Source organism: Dacryopinax primogenitus (assembly GCF_000292625.1).
Source record: "Dacryopinax primogenitus strain DJM-731 SS1 chromosome Unknown DACRYscaffold_5, whole genome shotgun sequence".
In the NCBI taxonomy this organism is placed as follows: Eukaryota; Fungi; Basidiomycota; class Dacrymycetes; order Dacrymycetales; family Dacrymycetaceae; genus Dacryopinax; species Dacryopinax primogenitus.
This window is the reverse complement of record NW_024467202.1, coordinates 1,110,122-1,133,288: the sequence shown is the minus strand read 5'-3', so window position 1 is coordinate 1,133,288 and position 23,167 is coordinate 1,110,122. Positions and strand designations below refer to the sequence as shown.

General features: G+C 55.4%; 11 protein-coding genes across 11 annotated transcripts; 7 read left to right on the top strand and 4 right to left on the bottom strand.

The window, feature by feature from the left end:
- Nucleotides 1-893: 893 nt before the first annotated feature.
- On the top strand, nucleotides 894-1,347 carry DACRYDRAFT_49369 (glucocorticoid receptor-like protein; the record flags this gene model as incomplete). Its single annotated transcript, XM_040774893.1, has 2 exons — nucleotides 894-1,041; nucleotides 1,274-1,347. Coding segments are annotated over 2 exons (222 nt in total), but the record flags the coding sequence as incomplete, so codon positions are not given.
- A 1,487-nt stretch (nucleotides 1,348-2,834) lies between these two features.
- Nucleotides 2,835-5,052, top strand: DACRYDRAFT_21261 (Opi1-domain-containing protein). Its single transcript, XM_040772316.1, has 7 exons — nucleotides 2,835-2,914; nucleotides 2,959-3,200; nucleotides 3,367-3,474; nucleotides 3,557-3,716; nucleotides 3,814-4,019; nucleotides 4,071-4,522; nucleotides 4,574-5,052. Exons 1-7 carry the CDS (start codon nucleotides 2,848-2,850, stop codon nucleotides 4,800-4,802), a joined length of 1,464 nt encoding a protein of 487 aa, XP_040630725.1. The 5' UTR covers nucleotides 2,835-2,847; the 3' UTR covers nucleotides 4,803-5,052.
- A 264-nt stretch (nucleotides 5,053-5,316) lies between these two features.
- Nucleotides 5,317-6,324, bottom strand: DACRYDRAFT_30281 (P-loop containing nucleoside triphosphate hydrolase protein; the record flags this gene model as incomplete). The annotated part of the gene is made up of 2 exons (XM_040774336.1): nucleotides 5,317-5,532; nucleotides 5,674-6,324. Coding segments are annotated over 2 exons (867 nt in total), but the record flags the coding sequence as incomplete, so codon positions are not given.
- A 1,638-nt stretch (nucleotides 6,325-7,962) lies between these two features.
- Nucleotides 7,963-9,701, bottom strand: DACRYDRAFT_49860 (uncharacterized protein; the record flags this gene model as incomplete). The annotated part of the gene is made up of 9 exons (XM_040774948.1): nucleotides 7,963-7,998; nucleotides 8,050-8,181; nucleotides 8,232-8,315; nucleotides 8,365-8,779; nucleotides 8,830-9,001; nucleotides 9,068-9,233; nucleotides 9,284-9,444; nucleotides 9,503-9,597; nucleotides 9,652-9,701. The coding sequence occupies 9 exons, from the start codon at nucleotides 9,699-9,701 to the stop codon at nucleotides 7,963-7,965; spliced, it is 1,311 nt and encodes a 436-aa protein (XP_040630723.1).
- Nucleotides 9,702-9,975: 274 nt separating this feature from the next.
- Nucleotides 9,976-10,861, top strand: DACRYDRAFT_21259 (uncharacterized protein). The gene is made up of 4 exons (XM_040772315.1): nucleotides 9,976-10,070; nucleotides 10,128-10,432; nucleotides 10,488-10,578; nucleotides 10,635-10,861. Exons 1-4 carry the CDS (start codon nucleotides 10,053-10,055, stop codon nucleotides 10,704-10,706), a joined length of 486 nt encoding a protein of 161 aa, XP_040630722.1. The 5' UTR covers nucleotides 9,976-10,052; the 3' UTR covers nucleotides 10,707-10,861.
- Nucleotides 10,862-11,024: 163 nt separating this feature from the next.
- On the bottom strand, nucleotides 11,025-13,005 carry DACRYDRAFT_14822 (MFS monosaccharide transporter; the record flags this gene model as incomplete). The annotated part of the gene is made up of 8 exons (XM_040771056.1): nucleotides 11,025-11,216; nucleotides 11,265-11,691; nucleotides 11,749-11,848; nucleotides 11,902-11,918; nucleotides 11,969-12,464; nucleotides 12,514-12,689; nucleotides 12,740-12,798; nucleotides 12,850-13,005. 8 exons carry the CDS (start codon nucleotides 13,003-13,005, stop codon nucleotides 11,025-11,027), a joined length of 1,623 nt encoding a protein of 540 aa, XP_040630721.1.
- A 1,693-nt stretch (nucleotides 13,006-14,698) lies between these two features.
- Nucleotides 14,699-15,188, top strand: DACRYDRAFT_49077 (methionine sulfoxide reductase B; the record flags this gene model as incomplete). Its single annotated transcript, XM_040774880.1, has 2 exons — nucleotides 14,699-14,746; nucleotides 14,793-15,188. The coding sequence occupies 2 exons, from the start codon at nucleotides 14,699-14,701 to the stop codon at nucleotides 15,186-15,188; spliced, it is 444 nt and encodes a 147-aa protein (XP_040630720.1).
- Nucleotides 15,189-15,270: 82 nt separating this feature from the next.
- On the bottom strand, nucleotides 15,271-16,108 carry DACRYDRAFT_21257 (cytochrome c and c1 heme-lyase). The gene is made up of 2 exons (XM_040772314.1): nucleotides 15,806-16,108; nucleotides 15,271-15,757 (listed from the first exon to the last, which is right to left on the bottom strand). The coding sequence occupies exons 1-2, from the start codon at nucleotides 16,075-16,077 to the stop codon at nucleotides 15,412-15,414; spliced, it is 618 nt and encodes a 205-aa protein (XP_040630719.1). The 5' UTR covers nucleotides 16,078-16,108; the 3' UTR covers nucleotides 15,271-15,411.
- Nucleotides 16,109-16,898: 790 nt separating this feature from the next.
- DACRYDRAFT_49574 (uncharacterized protein) lies at nucleotides 16,899-17,811 on the top strand (the record flags this gene model as incomplete). Its single annotated transcript, XM_040774913.1, has 7 exons — nucleotides 16,899-17,009; nucleotides 17,070-17,203; nucleotides 17,249-17,323; nucleotides 17,370-17,408; nucleotides 17,456-17,530; nucleotides 17,582-17,658; nucleotides 17,708-17,811. Coding segments are annotated over 7 exons (615 nt in total), but the record flags the coding sequence as incomplete, so codon positions are not given.
- Nucleotides 17,812-18,832: 1,021 nt separating this feature from the next.
- Nucleotides 18,833-19,642, top strand: DACRYDRAFT_21256 (uncharacterized protein). Its single transcript, XM_040772313.1, has 4 exons — nucleotides 18,833-19,057; nucleotides 19,113-19,191; nucleotides 19,243-19,315; nucleotides 19,378-19,642. The coding sequence occupies exons 1-4, from the start codon at nucleotides 19,027-19,029 to the stop codon at nucleotides 19,531-19,533; spliced, it is 339 nt and encodes a 112-aa protein (XP_040630717.1). The 5' UTR covers nucleotides 18,833-19,026; the 3' UTR covers nucleotides 19,534-19,642.
- Nucleotides 19,643-20,441: 799 nt separating this feature from the next.
- Nucleotides 20,442-21,320, top strand: DACRYDRAFT_43050 (uncharacterized protein; the record flags this gene model as incomplete). Its single annotated transcript, XM_040774530.1, has 2 exons — nucleotides 20,442-20,957; nucleotides 21,003-21,320. Coding segments are annotated over 2 exons (834 nt in total), but the record flags the coding sequence as incomplete, so codon positions are not given.
- Nucleotides 21,321-23,167: the final 1,847 nt, after the last annotated feature.

Below are 23,167 nucleotides of genomic sequence, written 5' to 3'. Positions count from 1 at the left end.
GAACTCTCGATCTCTCCCCCTTGGAGCGGAAGCAAACTACGCTCATCCAACCAGCTTCCGCCAATTATAAGGACAGTCGCATCATGACCCTCCCTTACCCCTCCCTCCTCACTGCTTCGTTCTTCTGCAGGCCTTTCATATAAGGACACTCCTGCTCCTCTCTCTTATCCCCCCCTCGAGAACGTCAAAAGCTGTCGCCGTCGAACAGTTAACGATCGGTTTGGACTATTAGCACAACGATCACCATCCAGAGGCATCAGCTTGATCAGCTGAAGCGCATATACCTACCATTTACCCCTGAACTTACACCGCGAACGTCGCTCAATGCCCGCGATTGTTGCGACTTACCAGCCCTCTCCTTCTTCCGGCGGCCTATCATTGGACCGCCCTTACCCTCCCGTTCCCGCCGTATCCCATCTACCATCTATGTCCCGCACTCCGATCAAACGGCCCGACTCCGCTGCCTCTGGTGAGAGCTCATTCAAGGCATCTGTGAACTCCCAGAAGCCTAACTCCGGTCCCAAATGCGTCACCTGTGGTGCCACTACAACCCCATTATGGAGGAGGAACGATGTGGGCGCGACCGTTTGTAATGCATGTGGTGCGTCATGTTATCAGGAAATCTTTTCCCTGGACTAAAGGGGACGCTTCCTTTTTCGCTTTTGACTATAGGCTTGCAAGCCAAGGCACGTCGATCTCCGAAAGCCGGTAGCGCAGGGCGGCAATCTCAACCGCCAATATCCACCGGATCTTCAACCGCTCACTCCCCTCCCCGTGCCGATGGCGCTCCTCCTGTCGCCGGATCGTGTCCGGGTGATGGTCTGTGCAATGGCACGGGCGGTGCGTCCGCCTGTTCCGGATGCCCCGCCTTCATCAACTCGCATCCCGGTGACATGGGTGAGGCAACCCGTGTTCGCGGACCTGCTGCGCCCGCCACCGCGGCGCCAGGAGTCGGCCCATTGAGTTGCGCCAATTGCCATACTACCACCACGCCACTGTGGCGACGGGACGATTCTGGGAATAATATCTGCAACGCGTGTGGTTCGTACCTGTTTCTTCATTTCCCGCTTTTCTCTGTTCTTCGAGACCGGCCCGTCTACCTGGCTTATCTGGCCTCGCCCGTGGTCCACGTGACCTGTCGGCGATCTTCGGCACAGCTTGTGACGGAGGCGGATCTTATCCGATCACGATAACAGATTGCATCTTGCGTTTCCAACTTCGCCCCCCCCCTCTTCGAAGCGGTGTCGCTGACCACGGGAACGCATTGCTCTAGGTCTCTACCAAAAGTTACATGGGAGCAGGCGCCCCGTGACTATGAAAAAGGCTGTCATCAAGCGTCGCAAACGTGTCCCCGCGGCGAACGCAATCGTATCGACCCCGAATCGTCCGGACTCTCCAGCACAATACACCCAAAGCACGCATACATCCACGTTGACGATGGCTGATAGGGCTGCCGCAGAAGTACTCGTTGCCGTTGGACGTTCTGGAGGGGATGATGGAAGCCGAAAGAGGCAGCGGCGGGAAGGCGATTGTGGTATCATCGAGCGAGATGAATTGGCGGATGAGGAGTACGATGACGGTACTGGTGACGAGTCTGGTGCATCCTATACGGATGACATGCATGCCCCGCCGACCACTACGACCGGTCCCGACTCCCACATCTACTCTCGCCCTTCGCCGCCTGCACACTCCGCACAGCCACAAGAGGATCGTCGTCGTGTTTCACCTCGAGGTGGTGGATACGACCTTCCACCTCTGACCAGCGCAGTTGGCGAATATCGTCATGGACGTCCAGATGAAGTGCCGGGACACTCCCCCATGCGGCGCGACGTTGTCGACCCGAGCTCTAGATACCTGCCCCCACCGCATCCATCGTATCCGCTGTCGCCACGTGGCCGGACCTCTCATCTCAGGTCGATGTCACCCCCGCACTCACGTTCCCGTTCGCCCGGTGGTCGGTCTCCACGGTCGGATATGCCATATATGCACTCTGTCCCTACTCGGGATGAGCTGCTGCAACATCAATCTCAACTGAGGGAGCAGAAGCGGGGATTGGAGGATATGCTGAGGAGGACGGAGACGCTGCTGCGGGGCATTGAGCGTGGACTGGATGCGCCGTACAATGGGGAAACGAATGGTGAGATGTCTCATGGCGCCTCTGTGAGGCTGCCTCGACGTGAGCGGGAAGAGGGTGGAGAACGGTGGCGATGGGAGACACGCGGTGAACAACAATAATGAATTGTGTGATAATAATGTTGAATCTGTGGCTGATACTTGCTTGATTGGAGATTTAGAGAGGATGGAAGGACAGTACTAGTGGAGAAAATGTATTAATTTTGTCATTTGTAATTCAACCCATTGATTCACATTGTTGTGTTGTACATATGTTGCCAGCATACGCCCCGCCGAATTGATCCCGGAATGGAATCTAATTTATCCTCTGTGAATCCGGGCCGAAAGCGTGTGATTTCCTTTTAACGGAAGCAACCTTGCCTTTCACGTGCTCAGTGAAGATGGTCCCTCCCTTGTGATTTGCACCTCGACTCTCTCTGTCCCTCGTTCATCCCCCCTCACCACCCCCACTTCCCTCTCCTCGTCGTCCACCTCATCGAGCTCGACATCTACAACAGCGACAACCAACAAAAATCGCTTCAAATCTATGTCAGCTTGATAAACACTACTTGCAATATGGCAACCGCTCCTGTCCTTACAACTCCCCATCTCGGGTCTACACCCTCTCTGGCACCCAACGACGCTCAGAACCAACCGAGCATAAACGGTGCCATCAACGGTGTGGAGACACCCACAAGGACTTTGAGCATAAACGAAGCGGATGAGGATGTGTTGATGGCTGTTAAGGCTCTGGGAGACATGAGAAATCAGAGGATCTCGCCTACCAGTGCAGCTTCGTACCGTGCGTCCTACCCTCTAGCTCCGGATCATGCTAATTGGGTACAGACTCGCCTAGTGCCTCTCCTGACCAGGCGAGTAGGGCATACGATTCATCCTCTAGGAGAGAGCAGCCCAATTCGGAGTATGATGCTCAGGGTACTCCGTCAGGGATGGGTGGGATGCCCAGCTCCAGTCCTGGCCAGCAGCAGCAAGCGGACTTCGTCTCCCGTGTTTCGTCCCACTTTCCCATTGTCAACACTGCTATCCGCGCGTATGAGAACTCGAAGAACAGTTCGCCTCTTGTACAGGTGCGTCTTTCTCCGTGCGGTGAAGCGCATCGTATGCCTTCATCGCGCGCCGCATCCGATGGGTTGAGTTGACTGATCGTGCGCACGTGAATCCCTGCCTTGCCTCGTTGTCGTTGCTTCGTCCGATGGTCCGCACTGGCTTATCCTTCTACTTGGCCTTCGCCAGCTCGGAGTGAAAATGGTCGAGTCTTCTATTGCGACTCTCTCCAAGCCCGTCATGGATCGGCTTCCCGTCGCTCAAATGGACGGTTTCGCCTGCCGGCAGCTAGATAAAGTACGTCCCTTTCTCTTCTGAATGGTCCCTACCATCCCCGCACGAACACGCAGTGCTCATGTCTACCACTTTTGTATGGCAGCTTGAGGGCAGATCTCGCTCGTATTCTGGTTCCCAGCCGACCAGCGCTGGCCCCGCCTCGGACGGTCACGCACGCGACTGGGAGGTGAATACGCCCACGAGCATGAAAGCAATGTATTCCCAACCGGGTAACCCGTCGAGTATGTCGCTGGACACCCAAGGTGCGCGTGTTTCTCGTGCGGGGCTCGTATCATGCGCCCTCGCAACTCATGTGGCTGTCCGAATGGGGCACGGGCTGATCACGGCCAGAACGTTTAGGTACCTATTCTTCCGAAACGTTGCCTCCTCTCTCTCCCTCCACCACGAGGGACATCGATGCCCCGCAACAGCAGCAGGCTCAGCAACAACAACAGCAATCATCCCGCGCTCCTTGGCAGACAATGCTCGTCGGCGCCGGCGGCTTGACCGCGGCAGTGAGCGAGGAAAACATGCGCAGGCTTCAGTTGTGTCTGGAATGGCTACGAGTGCGCCCTCTCCCTCTCCTCATACCCGCGCATACTGATGCCTTCATCCAGTGGGCAACACGCATCACAGACCAACACATTGCGATCCTCCGCAACTTTCTCTCCTCCTTATCGATGCCTCTCCCCCACCCAGAATCCACCCCCATCTCTCCCGCCTCGGCTCGCATCCTCGCCGATGCCCAGTCCGGCGTAGTCGATGCGATCAAAAAAGTCGTAGGTGTCGTCTCCTCCTATACCGGATCTGCCCTTCCCGAGCCCGCACGCGCCGCAGTTCGCAAATGGATCCTCGAGCTTCCCGAACGGTGGCGCGCTGCCACCCTGGCACAGGAGCGTGGGCTTCCCCCGCCTCAAGTGGTGACGCTCATGACTGCCGAGGGACAGCTGCCTTCCTATACTACGGCGAAAACGATGGCACATAAAGTTTTGGCGCTCGCTGTGGAGAGCTTGGACATGCTCAAAGCTGTTACGGGCGTGTTCATGGACAGCCTGCAGAGTGCGGAGAAGTAAGCCTTCTCCCCGATCTAGGAGGTTGATTTGCTGACATCTCTTTGTAGCTGGCTGGACAGGTTCGGTCGCTCTCGTCCTCTTCCTTCCTCCACACTTTCCTCTGGTACATCGACCCCCAGCGCGCACACGCCCTACCCTGCCTACCCGTGGCAGGAAAAGCCGCCCGTGCCTCAGCAACAACAGGAGTATCATGGCTCGGGGTATTACTCGTATCCCCATCCGCAGGGGCAGGAGGGATACGGGTATGAAAAGGGAAGAGAGATGGTGGGTCGTTAGTTGCTGTTGAAGATGTACTGGCGGTATGGAGGGCAGTTTGGTGGGTTGGTGGGTGAAGAAACAGGAGAGGAGGAGGACGCTGATCTAGCTGGTCGGCAAGGGAGGATATAGGACTGTAAGAATCGGCTTTGATGGATGTACGAGCAAACACTACTACGCCTTTTTATTGGCATTTTTGCTGGTCAGCTTCTTCTGGATGGAATATCGTACATAATATTTCTGCTTTTGCATATTTATCTGACTGTTGTTCCAAGATCTTGCGCTTGCTACACATCTTCAGAATGTGCGCCCCGTTTGCTCATTCTCAGCGTGCACGGTCTTTGTCTGGTTATGGAAGTCATTATTGCGGTAATAATACATTGCTTGGATTGTTTGGACAAGGGTATTGATGAACTGGAAATCACTATTAGGAAGATCAAGCGCTCCTCGCCTCAGCCTCCTTCTTAACCTCCTCTCTCCTCTCCCTCTCCTGCTTCTCCTTCTCCTCCTTAGCCTTACGCTTCAACCTCCCCTCCCGTTCCTTCCTGACCCACTCCTCCACTCCGTCCACACAAGCCGCAGCATCAACCTTGTGTAGCATGAGGTACCCCTGGAGGGCGGCCATGCTCAGCTCTCGCTCAGGTAGGAGAGCAGCAAAGCGGGATGCGAGAAGGTCCCGCGCTTCGCGCGTAAGCTGGCAACCGCCAGCAGTCGGCAGGGAGTCGATTTGCAGCACGGGGGTGCCGTCGGGCTGTGGCGTGTCGGGCGGAGTTGGGGGAAGCGAAACAGACGCCGGAGACGCCGGGGCGAGGGCGGTAGGAGAAGGAGGAGCAGCGAAATGCTTTCTCTTTCCCTTCTTCCGCTGCTCGCTCTCCTCCTCAGGCTCCTCAACGGGGTAGAAGCACTTGAAGAGTTCCTCTGCCTGTTCCCGACTGGCATTCCGGAACTCAAGAACGACATCCATCCTCCCGGGGCGGATAAGCGCCGGGTCAAGCGCCTCGCGCACGTTAGTGGTCGCGAATAGCAGACGACCTTCGTGAGCTGCTACACCGTCGATGGCGTTGAGCAGACCGGAGAGGGTGATGCTCCCCGCGGCGGCGGCACCGGGATCGTTTGGTGCGGCTGCGGCCGTTGATTCCTTCGGCGTCACCGTTTCCTCGCCATCCTCAGAGTCATCAGCGCCAGAACGAGCAGTGATGCCTTTCTTGAAAGCGCAGTCGATGTCCTCCATGAGTGCGATACATTGCGGTGGGAGCTGGTTGACGATATCGTTAAGCGCCTGGTCGTCCATCGTCCGCCGAGAAAGGGAAATAACGTAGATGTCTAGACCGAGCTCACCAGACAGCGCATGGATAAGACTCGTCTTCCCCGACCCGGGCACACCGTGGAGCAGGTATCCACGGCGGTATGGGATACCACGTTGGACGTACCAAGCTTGGCTGGCGAGGAAGTCACGTGCGTCGGTGAGGAGAGTGTCCTTGATGCCTTTCTCGAGGACGATGCTTGACCAGGGACGGCGGAGCTTGCTAGCTGCGCGCTGCCACGAGCCGTACTGATCCCCGATCCAGATAGAGATCCGTTCCTCCTCGTCTTTGTCGAACGCGGCTTTGGCAGTGGTGAGCAGACGCTCGAGCACAGCACGGCCGCGAGAGGGGATGAGGGAGACGATCCTGAGGTTGAGCGCGTCTGCCATGGTGAGGGAATAGGATGTGTTCCCTGTCTGCCGCGTGCGCATGACAGTGACATACGTGCCGGCAAAGAAGAAGGAATAGTCGCACTCATATGCGGGAAGATAGTGCAGCCGCTTGGAGATGTCACCGTCCTTCGGTTTGTTGCGCGCGCACTCGGAGCAGTGGCAGCCCTCGATGAAGTTCGACCCGGCCTTGGTCTTTGGACGGGTGGTGACGCAGAGGTTGCGCGTGCGGTTGAAGGATGGGAGGCTCATGAAGTAGCCTAGGAGCCACTCGTATGCCTCGTCCTCCTTCTCAATACGAACGTTGACGTAGAGACCGGAGAGGAGACCCTCAAGCGTCCAGGTCTGGCCTAGGACGCGCCGGACGGCTTCGAGTAACCCACCGAGGATGAAGAGCCTGAGCCAATCACGCAGTGCGGAGGAGGCGAGGAATGTCTGGATGAGCGGGAGGAAAGGTGCAGGGAGAAAAGGGGCGAGAAGAGTCATAGGGAGGGCCATGGGGAGGGTGGTGGTGTTGTCCATTGAGGTCGTGCCGTTGTTGACGTTGATGTCAAATAGCGATAGGACCGTCTGAGTGGCCAACATGTTATTGTTCAGTGGTTGTGCGGCTACAGTCGGTCGTCAAGGCTAGTCGAGGTGGTGGTTAAGCAACAAGAGCGGCACAGGAGCCTTGGATGGGAATCCCCAATGGGTGATTCTCTTATAGAGTATTGGGTGGCCCACGTATGAAATGAGTGACTGGTGTTGACTCCCCTATCAGGGCTTGTTGGGTAGGCACACCAGTCATCCTAAGCGAACCCTTCATGGATGTTCGTTCACGCTGACGGTTTTGTGACTCGAAAGGGCTACGCAGCCTAGGCCTGTGAATGAAGAAGAATATTTTCATCAGATTAGTGCAGAAATGAATGAAAAACTTACACGGAAATGCGGAGTTTGACCGCGTAACCACAACGTCTTCTCACGCTTGTGTTTAGCGCTCAGTGTTGGGCTGTGCGGGTGACGCATCCCTGACAAGAAGTGATGAACAAGTGAATGGTGAACAAATGAAAGACCATTTGATATTCCGGTTGCCGGTTGCTCTATTTGACAATCATCGCCGAACATGACTTTTGCATGGTCGCTTTTGTCAACAAAAAGATTGCCTTTCCAGGTGCGGAAGAATGTACAGCTGCTTCTTTGCACCGCCTAGAAGAAACGCCCAAAGGAAATGTATAACAGACCATGTTAGGGTCCTCGAGAAGCAGTGATTGGCTCACGATGACTCAAGAGAATCTATCATCTTTCTGAATTGTGGGCATTTGCAACCACACCCACCCTTTACTCGTTCAACTTCCTTCATACTAAACAGCGTTCGACCATGAAACGAAAGCGGACAACAAAACTTATTCTACATGTTCGGGCTTCGTGCTTCTTTGTACGGCACACGACTTGTTCGGCACAACCTTCACACTCACTCGATCCAACTTCCAGCACACCACGAAGCACATGCTAGCCCTCTTCCTCATCGTCCATCGACTCCTTCAACTGCATTGCTCTCAGCCCCCTTGAAATTGCCAATGTAGGATAAAAACTTACCATTTCCAGTAACTCATGGCACTCATTCAGATGTGCCATCACAATCCCCTGGCCCTCGGGTACGTTCCCCTCGATCCCGATGAACTTGCCGTCCTTCCTCATCGAGTCGATCTGATGGAGCGCGAGTTGGTACTGTTCTGTGTTAGAGGGTGTTCATGTAACGATGGGGCGAGGAGGCTTACCGGCCACAGATCGCGAGGTGAGAAAGAACCACCGTACTTCAGCACTTCGTTCAGACATTTCTTCACTGTCGACAGCTTATTCGCCTGGTAATGGATCAGCACAAAAACGCGGAACAAGAGAGAAGACACCCACTATCGGCATTAATTCCTCTGACACTGGCTCGCTGGACGACAACAGACGATAAATCAAGCCATAGCACCTCCTCAACAGATAAAGAAGGACAAACTGCCCCGGGGGCTTGTTTCCATCCGCATCCACAAACTTGCCATCCACACGCATGCTATCGATCTCGCGCAATGCCTGGGAATAGTTCCACAGGTCTGTCTCGCGCAGCGTCCACCGATGGGTCATGACAAGACCCTCGAGCTGCGTGCGCATCTCCACGAGACGATCGTAGATCGGCTTGAGGGTCGGAGAAACATCGTCGTCCGTCGCGCGGATCTCTTGGGTAATGTCGAAGCATTCTTCAAGAAGGGACTGGCAGAGTGCCTGGGAGGAGGGGACTGGGGCACCCCCCGGGCCTACGAACTTGCCATCCACACGTTTCCTGGATAACAATGAGTACAAGGGTACGAACCGTGTGTAGATAGATCATACGAATCAATACTCCGCAGCTCTTCCAACAGCGGCCTCATGTCAGCCTTCGAGGGCTTCGCTTTGGCAGCGATGGCCACGAGCTGCCGCCGGATGGTGACAAGCTTCTGATGTATAGGCAAAAGTTCTGGGGACAACTCGGAGAGCGAATGATGGAGCGCATTCAGCGACGCATCTGAAGCCGAAGCGCGCGCGCTTAGTAAGAAGAACGTCATCGGCCGATAATGAACCCGAGGCGTACCGCATTTGTCCAACTTTCGCTCAAGAAGCTTGATCATCGCCTGCGGGTGGAGACCCGTCTCCGCGTCCTTCCGCACGATTTGTCGGATATCCGCGAGCCGGTGTCTGAAAGGTTGCAGATCCGACTCGCTGTATACCCCGGATTCGTTGATGTGGTCAAGAAGTTGCTGTACATGCGCGGTAAGAGACCTGCAGATAGCATGAGGGGAATGCGTACTTGTATACTGGCGATTTGGGAGTAGGTCGCCGGGGCCTCCCTATTCTTCCCAATCGTAAGGAAGAACAGGGAGAGCAAGTTGAAGACATCCGCGAGAGTCGTATCCAGACGGTTCTGGACATGTGGCGCTTCGACATCTCTGACTTCGTTCAGCTTGGTGACTATGTTCCATGTCAGTGATCGTTTGCGGATGTCCATGATCTGAACGATCGGGCGCACCCTGCTTGACCACCGCCTGATAGATAGTCTGGACGTCCTGCGCTTTGATGAATTCACCACGATTCTTCTTAAGAACCGTGAGACGGTTGCGGAGACTAGTCAAGTCCAGGTCAGCGCTGTTGACGAAAAAGAGGGCGCAAGAAGCTGACTTTATGACTGCCTCTAAGATGGGCAGTTCTTCCTGGGGAACAGCTGCCATGGACGCCATGGTGACTAAGAGGTGGAGCACTAGAGATGTAGTATAATAGTTATGCAAGCACTGATGAGATAAGTTGGAATTGCAAGTAAAGGGTAGAACTTTGCAGAGTGTGTACAAGTACAAGACGAGAGTGTGCACGACAGCCGGATGGTTACCGCCGTTTCGCCAGTGACCGAGAGGAGAGAGTGGCGGGGTAGAGTCACATGATCATGCCCTTCCCCCATTGCGGTGCACTCCTTGAGGCGCGGTCAAACTGCCATTCCTCGACGCATACATTCACCCCACGCGACTCACCCCCTGTCTTTGTCTCCCTTTCTTATCACTCTACGCTCAAATCATTAACCAGCTATAATGGATAGGATTAAAGAGGTGAGTTTATCGGTAGATGACGCGTTCCAATCTTGACATTTCGCGCGACGCGATCAGAGACTCGCCAGTCTGCGTGCTGAGGCGGATACCGCAGTCGAACGTGCCGAGGTAGCAGAGAAGAAGACCAAGGAACTCGAGCAAGCACTGCTGCAGAAGGATCACGAAATCGGATCCCTCCAGCACCAGCTTGGGCTTGCCCAGGATGCGCTCGAGAAGGCGGAGTCGAAGTTGTCCGAGACGAAGGGCGCAGCAGAGGAGGGAGAGTCGAACAAGAAGACGAACGAGAGCTTGACGAGGAAGGTCCAGTTGCTTGAAGAGGAGCTCGACACCGCCGAGAAGAACATGAAGGAGACTGTTGAGAAGTGCGTGTATTCTCTTGTCTGATTGATGCGTGCGTGACTTATACAATATGAACAGGCTCCGGCAAGTTGATGTCAAGGCGGAGCACTTTGAGCGCCAGGTTACGCATGCCGAGCAAGAGCGGGACCAGTGGGAGACAAAGTATGAGGTATGTTCTCCATATCTTTTTGTTTTAGGTACCTCTGACCTTTCTGCCCAACACAGGAAATGCTTGCCAAGTACAATACCTCCCAGAAGGAGCTCAACGAGCTCGTGGCGAGCATGGAGAGCCTTTAAACGGCACATCTACGTATACACACCCACGCCTTTCACGATATCGTCTTGCCTCCTTCTGCCCGATCCTCATGCTACATACCTACTAAACTCGATATGGTTTCTTTGATGCTGCTCGGATGTGTAGATAATCATTACTGAAAATTAAGTGGTTGCTCTCGATAGGGTTCCTTGTCCCAACCTGGAATCAAGCGTGAACTACGCTTGTCATGTCGGGGATCTTCAAGCCCAATCGACTTGATTTTCAATGTATGAATACAACAGCATTGTTTACTTGTTCTGTTAAGATTATCCAACAACCTCCTTCTATCCGTCATTCCATTATACCGTCTCCCTCATCTCAGGCGGGGTAGTCTGGCCTGGCACCTGTTTCTCCCCAAACGCTTCCGCCATCACTTCCCCGTCAGTGGCCTGGACGTTATCGTTGATCATCTTGATGCGGTAGCGGTTCGAGGTGACAGGCCAGCTGTGCTGGATCAAGATATCCACTTGCTCGAAGGATAGGCCCTTTGTCTGCTCCGCTGGTCAGTAGATACTCAACAACGGTAGGGTGCGACGCACCTCAGGAACAAAGAAGAAGGCGAACAGCATAGCGGCAGTGCAAGTAGAACCCCAGATGAAGAATACCTTCGGTCCCAAGCCCAGATCTCCCGGGGCAGTATCGACCAAGTAAGGCGTAGCGTACCCGATCCCAAAGTTCCAGAGCCAGTTAGAGGCGACGGATATAGCAACGCCCTTTGCACGAACGTTGAGCGGGAAGATCTCGCCCACCACCACCCAGGCGATCGGCCCCCATGTGGAGGCGAACCCGGCGATGTAGATGCATACGAGGGCTACGAGTGCCTTTTGTCCAGATTGGTTCTCCACGGAAATCGTCACTCCGATGATGGCGATGAGGAACTCGCAGATAAGCATGAGGAGCGCGCCGCAAATAAGCAGAGTTCGGCGCCCGAGCCGGTCTACGGCGAGGATACCAGGAATGGTCATGCTGCGGGGGCAAAGGAGTAAGCGGGAGCGACGGATAACCGTGGAGAAACACACTGACAAAACGTTGACGATGTTCGTGGCAACAGAGATTAGGAAGGGGTTAGGGATTCCTGAGTTCTGGAAGAACGTCGTGCCGTAGTAGAAGATAAAGTTGATCCCTGTCAAAACACCTTAGCCATGGTATTTCCCTAAAGTGGTACGTGAGCTGTACCTGTAAGCTGTTGCCAACTATGCCAGGTGTCAGTAAAGACCCATGCGATAGGCCCAGATAAACTTACGCTTGCAGCCATGTGCCCACGAAGGTGCGGAAAAGAATACGCGAGCGACCCCAGCTGAACAGGGCGAACCAGCTCGTGCCCGCCATCTGCTGTTCCTCGATCCAATTCGCACAAATCTCAGCCATCTCACCTTCTACTATCGGGTCGGTGGGCGGCAGGGAAAGTAAAAACCCAAGCGCTTTGGCTGCCTTCTCATCTTGTCCCTTGCGCACGAAGAACCGGGGTGACTCGGGAAGGAAGATCATCCCGAAGCAGAGGATGAAGGCCCAAATGAACTGGAGGCCAATGGGAAGCTGATACGAGGAATGGTTCGGGCGGTCTTGAGTAGCGTTGTTGATTATAGACGCCAGCAGAAGCCCGATGGTGATAAACCATTGGTAGCAGGAGACGACGGCGCCGCGGACCCACTTCGGGGCAGTCTCGGACTGATACAGGGGAATGATCGTGGACACGAGAGCGACACCAAGGCCGGCGACCACACGGCCCAATATGAACACTGTAGTTTGCGTTGGCTTCGGCATTGACACGAACAAGAGGGAACGTACGAGCCCACTGTCCCTCGCGCGACCCGCATTGCATAGCGACGCCAACGGAGAAGACAAGGCAGGCGAACATAAGGCCTGGACGACGTCCAACCCAGTCGGCGAGGGGTGCACCAAAGAGCGCGCCGAAAAATGTGCCAGCGGAGAGGATGGAAACGACGAGTGACTCGTCGGACGTGCTGGCATGATATGGTCAGGAGGGGCTGTGACAGCAAATTGATGCACCTACGAGATCGCGCAGGGAGCCGTTCCCCCCGGTGTCGGCGTCCCGAAAGTACAGAGCCAGTCCTATGCGTATCCTCAACATGCGGAAAGGTTGCCCAAATAAATAGCGCATACATTCATAACCTTGACACCGCCGATCGTACCTGTGTCATAACCGTAAAGCACGCCGCCAAAAGCGGCGAAGGCGACGAGGAAGACGCCAAACATATTATTTTTCGGACCGTCATGACTGCCGATTCCTGACCCTGATGCGACTGCTCCTCCGGCCATGATGCGTTTCGTCAAAGTTCGAGCAGAGGGAGAGCTGTTCTGCGACAGGTCTGGGAACCGGGGGTTTATTAGCGTCCAGAGGAAAAGGGAAAATGGAGGGGTCGCAGAGGAAAGTGTTTATGCAAGAGATTAATCAGAACAGAATAGACGCGAAACTGGTGTGGGGTGTCTGTCCACGGGGAGACCGGCCGGTGAATATTTATGCAACGTTTCTGCCATTCTCGTCCGGGGTGAGCACGCGTATGTCGCGCGTTTCTGGTTGACTCGGGGTGGGCCGAGGTTTATACGCTCATGCACATGCTTGGATGAGCAAGGATGGATCACCGGTAGATAGGAGGGGCATGATGGTATGGTGGTGGACCGCCGGCCGGAACAGAGATCGAGAAGAAACAGGAAGGAGGCGAAGATGAAGAACACCTGAAATAGCCCATGTCATTATGGTATGTGTCGTAACCGCGGGAGATGGTCCGAGTGGTAGACAGAGGATTTGACCGTAGTGGACTTGCGAGTGGAGTGTCGGAGGGAGCCAACGCAGGTAGTTCAGCTCCGGCATCACGGCAGGTGGCAGAGCAGGTGAGGAATGCCCCCATATCCCAAAGCGTCGATGGGGTGCTACATTCCTCGCGGCACAGAACTCGGCACCGCTGAGACACGACAGCACAAAGAGCCGACAGGGCGGCCAAGAGCACAACAGTCGGGCTTCGTCTGGCAGTTTCTTTGCGCGTCTATGGATAGCCCGCGGGTTCGCGGAGCTTGAGCATGTAGAGAGGTGATTGCTGATGCGATGTGGCGAGTAAAGAGGCGGAAGGAAGAGCCGCAGAGTGAGGAGATGAACGGCACGCGCGGTGGACGTGACGCAATTGTTGTTCCGGCAACTGGCAAGAGGGCGTGCTGGCATTCACAGCACGGTGGCTTGTTCCTCGGAGACATCGGCAGGTCATAATTGGCAAGTTGGAGACACAGGCTTGTCAGCGTCAAGATGGCAGCGTCCCATAATCTATGACACGAAATTGCAAGGAGAGACTGGAATGTCTGGAATCGTTGAGACGGTGCTATCATCAGCAAGAGTGAGACCTCGGTTGTTCTGAGCGTCCAGCAGTTGATTCAGTTAGTCATGATCAGCTTGCTCGAGTAAGCGGTGCACTCGTCCACTCCTCCAGGAGTACCAGTACGCTGACATAGTTCATTAGAGTCTTCAGTGCACATCATCGACAGTTGACCGTTGGTGTTCAAGTTCGAAGAGACGATCGGGAGTATAGGCGGAATCATCTTAGCTCCAAGACACAACATTACGTCACTTGCCCCATTGTGGGCACAGCCGCTGAGTGAGCCGGAGCCGAGGGTTGGCGTCGGAGTTGTTGAGTGATGACATCGCCATGGAATGAGAGTTGTTACAATCACACCGCTCTGTACTAGACGACCACCTCCATCGTCGTACTTCACACGGTCACAGCTTAGCAATCGGTCAACGACGCAGCACTTTCTCATTCCCACGCTGCAGCTGTACATAACCCTCACTCTCCTGTTGATGTTCAACCGCATCTTCGCCTCGTTCTCATCTCGTGAGCTCAGCACTCGTCTTCCCATTCGCACAACCCTCACCACTACATCTGTCTTCCTCGCCGCGCGTGCAGCTTCTTCTTCGAACAGTGCAGTAGACAACCTCAAAGTAGATATGGCCGCTCCCGGAAGAATGCAGAAGGATGATGCTGAATGGCGTGCGATCCTCAACAAGGAACAGGTGGGTTCATCCTCTTATCCTGCAACTGCTCGCTGACTTGACCCAGTTCCGCATCCTCCGTCAGAAGGGAACCGAGATGCCCAACACGGGAAAATACAACCACCATTCCAACGCTGGCATCTACACCTGTGCAGGCTGCGGCACCCCCTTGTACAAGAGCACGACCAAGTTCGACAGCGGCTGCGGGTGGCCGGCGTTCTTTGACGCTATTCCTGGCGCGGTGGTGCGCCATGAGGATCGGAGTTTGGGAATGACCAGGACGGAGATCACTTGTGCGGCCTGTGGAGGGCATTTGGGGCACGTGTTCAAGGGGGAGGGGTATAACACTCCTACGGACGAGAGGCACTGTGTTAATAGTGTGAGCTTGGACTTCACCAAGGATGAGGAGTGGAGGAAGAAGCAGGAAGAGGAGGGGAAGGAGAATGGTAGGGACGAGTTGTAGGTTTATGTTTCAGTTACGGGTTGAATGGTCTAGTTGTATCGTCCAGGAACGAAGTGTAAAGTAGAAGCAGTGTTTGTATGCGTTTATTGCCACAGGTAGGAATTCTGGAAAGCACTTTGAGAAATCCAGATCCGAGAGTAGTGATTAAGAGAACAATGATAATGCCAACAGTACAAATACGTGCATAGAACGAAGAAAAATGGGAACAACTCTGGTCAACGCGTCAACGGCGCTCGCCCTCCCGCTTCTTCCAGTCCTTCCATGCCCCCTCCGCAGCTACGACAATTCTCTCCTTGATACTGCCCACGCTATCCAGCGCAGGCCTGACATCCAAATTGAAGGCCGGGCTCCCATCCTTCTCCGGCGGCGCAGAATAGTAGTCGATCACATAGCGCACCTCTTTCCCCGAGGGACGGAGGACGACCCAGTCGTGCCTGTCGAATGGCGGGTCGGAGGAGAATTGGGAAGGGAAGAAGTAGGCTGCGAGCAGGTGCACGCGGGCTTTGGGCGAGAGCTGGCCTGGCTTGCCCTGAAAGCGGGCGAGCTCGATCTTGTCCAAGTCGACTTTCCTGCAAGAAGGTTGAGTGGTGTAACATGGTGAGATGGGGATGACGTACGGATCACGCGCTTCCCACTTGAGCACTTCTCCCCAAGCAGCCTCGTTCAGGAAATTGTGTATCTCGACCATAGTCTCCACGCTCTCCTCTGGTGTCTCCCAGCCCTTCCTCACCAAAGCGTTATAGAACTGCTGTGGGCTGGGGTACTCCCACTTTGCTGGCGTTTCATCCCCCGGTTGAGGGGAGGGGGGACGGGGGATGGAGGATACTGTACGTTCTAGAGGGAGGACGGTGCGTTGGTCTGCTGCTGGGGCCTGGGCAAGCGTGGGCATTTGGTTCAAGGGGTTGAGCGCGTCGTGCGAGACTGGACATTGGGCGGGTGCAGGGGTGTGCGCGACGGGACATTGGGCAGGTGCAGGTGCAGGTGCGGGTGGGGCGGAAGTGTGCATCGGGCACCCGGGGGGTGGGACGCTGCCGACCTGCGGGTGGCCGGCTGGGAGCTTGGGCTCTTGCGAGACTGGTGTGGGCTGGGAAGCTGTTTGTCCCATTTTGAATAGGTATTGAAAATGTGAATAAAATGAACTTAGAGAGAAGTGAGAAAGAGGAGAAAGGACGACTGAGACGTGAGTGGACGAGAAAAGAGTTAAGAAAAAAGGCGCTCGCCGAGGAAATATTGTCTGATTTGGTAATCATGCACTGCCACTGGGCGCTTGACCGCGCGGGCCGAGTGACGAGCGGCGTCGTTTGCTGTCTGTACTCTGTTCTTGAATCTGTGCCAACTCTTGGCTTGAACCTTTATCGGGTATATCTCCCTTGTCAAAACGCACCGTACTGGAAATCTATTGCTGGAGCTTGACTCTCGAGATTCTGGAAGCCCAAGATGGGCAACGCACTGTCCATCCTCGCTGCTATAGGAATGGGTGAGCCCTCTCCTGGAGGCAAGCCCTGATATTCATCTCCTTCGTTGCTGAGAAAAGCAATCGGTGCACCTGCTATATACTGTATGCTGCGAGCAACGTCTCTTTCTCTGCTTGACGATCTTCGTTTTTAGTCGACCAAGCCTATAGCATGATCCGAAAAAAGTAGTGCTCTCCTGCTTCCTCTCCATCACTCCTTATTCCCCTCGTGCAGGAACACCGCCGGCTTCTCGCATGATATATGTGCTATACTGATTATCGCTAATATTACGCGATGTTTCTTCTGGATCGGAGACCGGTTCGAGAAGGCACTCCTGATCCAGTCGTTGCTTATGATCCTTGCTCAGGTCTGCATTTTGCCACCAGTAATCACGTCTTCTCATTCGTATCTCACCTCGGCTTGACAGCTGGGACTGCTATACATCTGCATCCGATTTCGACCCCTCACGAGCCCAGAAGCGTTGGGCGAGTCTGCCCGGCCGTTCAGGTTCTGGCAATGGAAATCCTACACCACATACCTCGAGTTCCTTGCCGGTTTCGTGTGCGCCCTTTCTCGCTCTCTCTTATGCGTGCTGACTCGCTGTAGCGGGTTACTGACGCTTGCGGTCCTCGTTTTGGGGAGGTATCAGTGGTGTGTCGAGACACTGGGATATTTGGCATTGTGAGCAGCTAAGTTCTCGTGACGTCGTTGTCTCACGTTTGTCCAGAGGGCTGGAAGCTACCATCCCCTTGCCGCAGATGTACAGGTACTACATCCTCTGCACGAATCTGTGCGCCTCTCTGATCCTATCAGTAACTTTGTGAACAAGACACTCTACGGGTTCCGAATAACGACTCTCGGGGGATGGCTGATCGGCGATACGTTCAAGTATTCCCTTGACGTTCATCTTCCCGTTAGCAGCGCTGACATACGGCACAGGGTAGCCTACTTTTTCATCAAGAACGCCCCAATACAGTTCAAGATATTCGCCATCTTCTCCCTCTGCGTGGACCTCAGTACGTCCCCCCTCCCACCTTTCTTCTCTACGGGTACTAATGAGAGCAGTAATCGCCAGCCAGCGGGTGCTGTACGGCTCAGCGCCCAACTTACCTGAAGACGATCTAGGTGAGCTAGAGGAGGCACTGGCGCTTGCAGAACCGGACGAGTAGTGCCAAAGGGGAGTTGTATCATAGCATATACGCATCATCATAGGATTGTCATTCACTGGACTACTTCACGCATACAAGGACGGAATGGATACATTACGGTATGGGATGGTGTCCGGTTCAATCGAATCGCCTAGTCCGGAAACGAGGATGACGATCTGCAAAAATGAACCGGTGGGTATGGCCAAGCGTTTAGCACCGATGCGGTGAGAGAATGCGCAAAGGTGCAGATGAACATGGCGTGCGAAAGACTAGGAATAAATATGGGTGTGGCTGGCAGATGCGTATGATACTGGGGTTGACGGCTGGAAATGGGTGCTCTTGATTGGTATCGCAGGATTCAACCTATGCAGCTCTTTCTTACAGACTGCGCCTGAACCAGCGTGCCGATATCCTCATCTGAGGTGCTACGAAACACGATCGTCAGCCACAGAACACAATGGAGAGGGCAGAAGATCAGGGAACCATGTCTCGACAGCGAGCGTGTACCAAATAAATGGAACACGTCTTCGGCCGGCACTTCCTAATTGCTTTTGGTTTTGGTGTTCATCCTTGGATGGGAGAGGGATCGAATGGGGGGAAAGGGACTTACGGATTGGTTAGTGGATTTGAAGGGCCTAAGCAGAGGGCTGTTGCAGTTGGGCAATGAAGTGTTCCTGACTGTTGTGCACGCGAGCTCATCGTAGGAAAGCGTATAATATGAGCAATCGAAAACCACTAGCACGGTGAGGTGCTTGCACCAGAGAGGTAAAAGTCAGTAGATGCGCAGAACTGAAAATTCCCTTTTCACCCTCTTTGCTCCCGTAAAAGCCTCCATTCTTCATCTGATTCCGTGCCGACCCCACGCTCGGCATTCCTCCGCAGCCCTTTTACCCCGCACTCCAGGGGTCCTCCTCCTTCACCCCTTGTGTCGCCCTGCCAGCTGAACGTTCGTGTCCTATTGGCCCATCACCGCCTTGTCCTATGGACCTCTTGCCCCGTTAGGGCGGGGTAAGTGCGGGGTCACTCCCTTGTCCCCTCAATCGCTGTGTGATCACACCTCCGGGGTCTCGTGTCAACCCCGAACGTGGTCAACCTAGGCATTATAAAGAGTTGGTGGAGGGGCGCTGCCCCGCTCTCCTTCGTCCTCGTAACCGGTCGCTCTCCCCGCTGCTACGCTCTGCACTCCTTTATCGCTCTTTACCCGCCCAAGGTCCTTGATCCTGTCATTACTCCCCGATGGCTTTCCGCTTCGTATACCGCAACCCAGGTACGTGCCTCACTCACCAAGAGCCTGAGGTCAGATGTTAACGCGATATTGTCAGCCCTTGCCCCGCTGTTCTTCGCCGTTGGCTTGGGGTGCTTCGGCGCGGTCGGGTACGGCATCTACAAGCTCTCTTTTGAGTGCGTCCTCCCGCTATGTCTCTGAATCGGCTAGCTGACAATAGTGGGCAGCCCGGATGTCTTGACCCAGCGCTGGGTTAACCCTACACCGCATAACAATGTTCGCCAGGACCAGAATACCAAGGTACGTTCCTCTTATCATGACTACCTTTGTTCTTTGAGCATTCCAAACTGACGCTGCACCAGTTCTGGTCCCCCAACCGCGAATTCTGGGCGTCCCGCGTGGGCATTGCCGATCCTCGCGCTGCTTTCCTAGCTGCGGAGAGCGCGGCAGAGAAAGCGGGGAGCAAGGCGGTTCAGAAAGTGAAGGAGATCTCGGCGAAGGTGACGGAGGGACCTTGAGGGAGGGAGAGCAGCAGTGCCTGAGGTGGACTGATTATTTTCCAGTTATTGTTCGTGTAGATCTTCTGTATGTATGTTAGATGTGTTTGCTATGTCTATGTCTTAGTTGCGTAGTGAAGGGGACAAGAACGTGCGCTGATTGGTTGATCGGTCGATTGTGTTTTAAACGCGACTCAAGTCTAGCGGGATCAAACCCTAAGTAATAAACCACGCGTCGCGGCCTTTTCATCCACGGCAACTCGTAATAATCGCCCCTTACCCTTCATTCGCGAAGAAGTCAACAACGAGGACCGCGTATTACACGCCTTCAACGCACCTCTCTTCTTCACCACCACCTGCTTACCTCGTTGCTTGCTGGTTTGCTGTCCATACACAAAGCTAGACTACGAGCCACTTCACTGCATTTCTATAGTGGCTCCAACTCCGTCCAACTAGGAGAAGCAACAACGCTCGCCAAAACTGAATGCTCTCACTCGCAAAATCATTCTCGACATTGCGTGATGCTTCCAAGTCTTTCACCGCCGCGTCTCCGACGACGCCCTCTGCTCCTGTCCCTGCGCCCTCGGCATCGACCAAGCCTGTGATGCCTGCTGCTTCGACGTCCGCTTCAATTGCGTCCACATCGGCAGCAACATCGGTCTCGGCAGTCGTGATTCCTCCTTCCCCGAGACGACACCGTGCGAGCTCGTCAACATCCACAAGCACGCTAACCGCACACGGACATAGGCCACGCGCATCCTCCACCAGCGTCGATCTTCTCCCCGGCTCAAACGGGAACGGCATCTCCTTAGGTGCGGAGAACGTAGTCCGAGTGAGGGCAAAGTCTATGGCTCCACTAGGAGAAGAGGGGAAAAGCGAGTCGTGCGTTGGTTTTCTCCTTCCTCTTTACGCGCTGACCGTATGACAGCGAGGTGCAGCTCCTGGCGATCTCGGCCCAGATCACGGAAGTATGTTACTCCATCTCAGACATCCAAACGCGCATATTCGAGATCCAAGAACTGCGACACGCGTCTTCCGCCTCGAGCGGGAGCTCGAAGATCGAGGGTCTACCTGATGGGGGCGAGGCAGGAACGAGCGCGTCCATCGACAGCGCGTTGATGATCTTGGATGAGAAACTTGAGAGTGTGTCCGCTGCTGTGCATGCGATTGACGAGTCTCTCGAAACGCTCCTCTCTGCGCCGGACCGGACCCCCACGCAGGTGCAGGTGTTCCTCCCCCCTCTGCCGGGGCTCGGTCAGGGGGAAAAAGAGCTCGTACTCCGTAAGCTGGAGGACATGAGAGCGCAGTGGGAGGACGTGAGCTCCGCGAGCGAGGAGCTGAAGGAGGAGCTGAGGGAGGATAAGTGGTTGGCGGTGTTCCGGACTGTCAGCGCCCAGGCGGACGACATGATGGGCAGTTTGGAAAAGGCGGTCAGTACGTGTCACGTGAGCTCTCATTTTTAGAATATAGGAAGGCACTGAGGTTCGTAGGACTTTATATGGCAAGCTGGGAGGATGGACGACTCTCATTCTCCCTCTTCGCTTTCCTCCTCACTTCTTTCTCCGACACGAACAAGCATCAACTTGGAGACGTTCCGCACCATCCTGGCCTCCTACGAGTCTAAGAAGAAGTACTACGTCCCCGCGACGACAAAGGTGATCTCCGTGATCGACAAGGGCATGCGAGACCGGGCGACGAAGAACGGCGAGTGCCTCCGGAGGCACGCGGAGCTCCGACTTCGCTGGCGGAACTTGAGAGAGCGGATGGGTCGGATAGACTCGGAGATGGAGGGCGTACGGCTTCTCCTCACTCACCGAGAGACTGTCCTCGCTTCCTCTACCTCCGCAGCTGCGGCGAACCAGAGCCAAGCAGGGGAGGATAGCGACGAAGACGGCAGTCTTGCTTCGCGTGTGACGGCGAAGAGCAAGCTCTCGACCAGCATGTTCTCGAACGCCTCTGCAGCTTCGGCAGCGAGCAAGCCACGACAAGGGACATTTTCCAGGAGTATCTCCCCTCTCCGCCGATTTGCTGCCAAACTGGGCGTTGGGAGTGGGGGCACACCGCCTGGGTCTGCAAAGTCCCCCGCCTCGTCGGATGCCTCACCGACGATACTCAAGAAACGCGCGAGTTACTTCTCCCTCCGCTCCTCGGTTGCCGGCACACCAGAGCCTCAGCGCACACGACCGAGATTCCTTGCCCCCCTTGGGAGGAGCACGCCCCTTCCTGGGACTGAACAACCCCAAGGACCAAAGTGGAACTCTTCAACCAGGGTAGACTATCAAGGCCAAAGCAGCTATTCGTCCAAGAATACCCCAAATAGGGAAAGACCAGTCATCTCCAACCCTATCCCTATTATACCCCCTGTGTCGTCCCCCACGCCGACGCCCACCCCAAGCAGGCGGCTGTCAAGCATGAGCGCGGGGTCGATCCGCCCGCCGAGCCGGTCCAGCTTGGCAAGTAGTACGACCCCTGCAAGGCCTTCAGGGATGAGGACCGTCTCCGGACCTGCGAGCACGAGCTTTGCCCCGCCCGTGCCTCCACTGCCGACGACTCTAGGCCCGCCAACCACGCTGGGCCCCCCAACGACACCGACCAGAAGACGAGCGTCGACGCCAACCGGCCACTCGAAGAAACGTTCTGCCTCCTCCTCCCGTGCCAACAGCCCTCCTCCGGTACCGCCCCTTCCTGCAGGAGTGACAAACCGTTCCGTCACCCCAGGGCTGCAAACCCCACGCCCTCGTCCTTCCTCGCCTTCCCAGATTCCTGTCCCCGCAGGTGGCAACTCACGCGCTGCCACGCCCGTCTCCGTCCTCCACTTCTTTGGCGGGATGGACGACCCCGACGAACCGCCTACATCGCTCATGCAACGTGCGCTCTCCCCGGCCTTCTCGACTGTCTCGTCGTCCGCTGGCGAGCTAAGAAAATCAAGGCAGCGGCGAGATAGTCACTCCAAGATCCCCATTCCGACCTTCCAAGTCTCTGCCGAACCGCCTTCCCCGCCCGAATCAACAGGCCGCCCTTCCCTAAGCCCTGGCTCTGCAGCGTCCTCGATCATTCGGCCCCAAACACCAGAGTCGACACTCAAAGCGCGCGCATCACAGATGCCTTTCTACCAGACTCCGAAACAGACCCCGAAACGTATGTCGATGGGGAGCGCAGGCGCTACCCGTCCATTGCTCAAAGCACCGCCGTCGAGCTTCCGCGAGTCGACTGGCTCGCCAGGTGGACGCAATACACCTAGCAGACCATCATCGCGTAACAGTATCAGTGCGATCGGTGACCGCAGCAGCCTCTTCTCGCCTTCCCTGGACGAGAACCTGGTTCCACAGTACGTGCCTGTCGGGTTGAACGATCCCCTCGATTCCGAAGTGGCCAAGACGGTCAACGGGCTTGCCCACGGCCTTCTCATCGAGCGCGTCGACCCCATCGGAATCGCGCCCTCCAGTAGCGGGGAACACAAGGCTCGCTACGCTGTCTCGAACAGCCTAGGGAAGAAGGTCATCGTGTGTCGCTTGGTTATCATGACCCGCAGCACTGGGCCTGGTGGACCAAGGAAAGAGATGCGGAAGGTGATGGTGCGGATCGGAGGTGGTGAGTCATCTCTGCAAACCCTGATCGTCTTGCATTCTGACACTGGTTATCCAGGCTGGCAAGA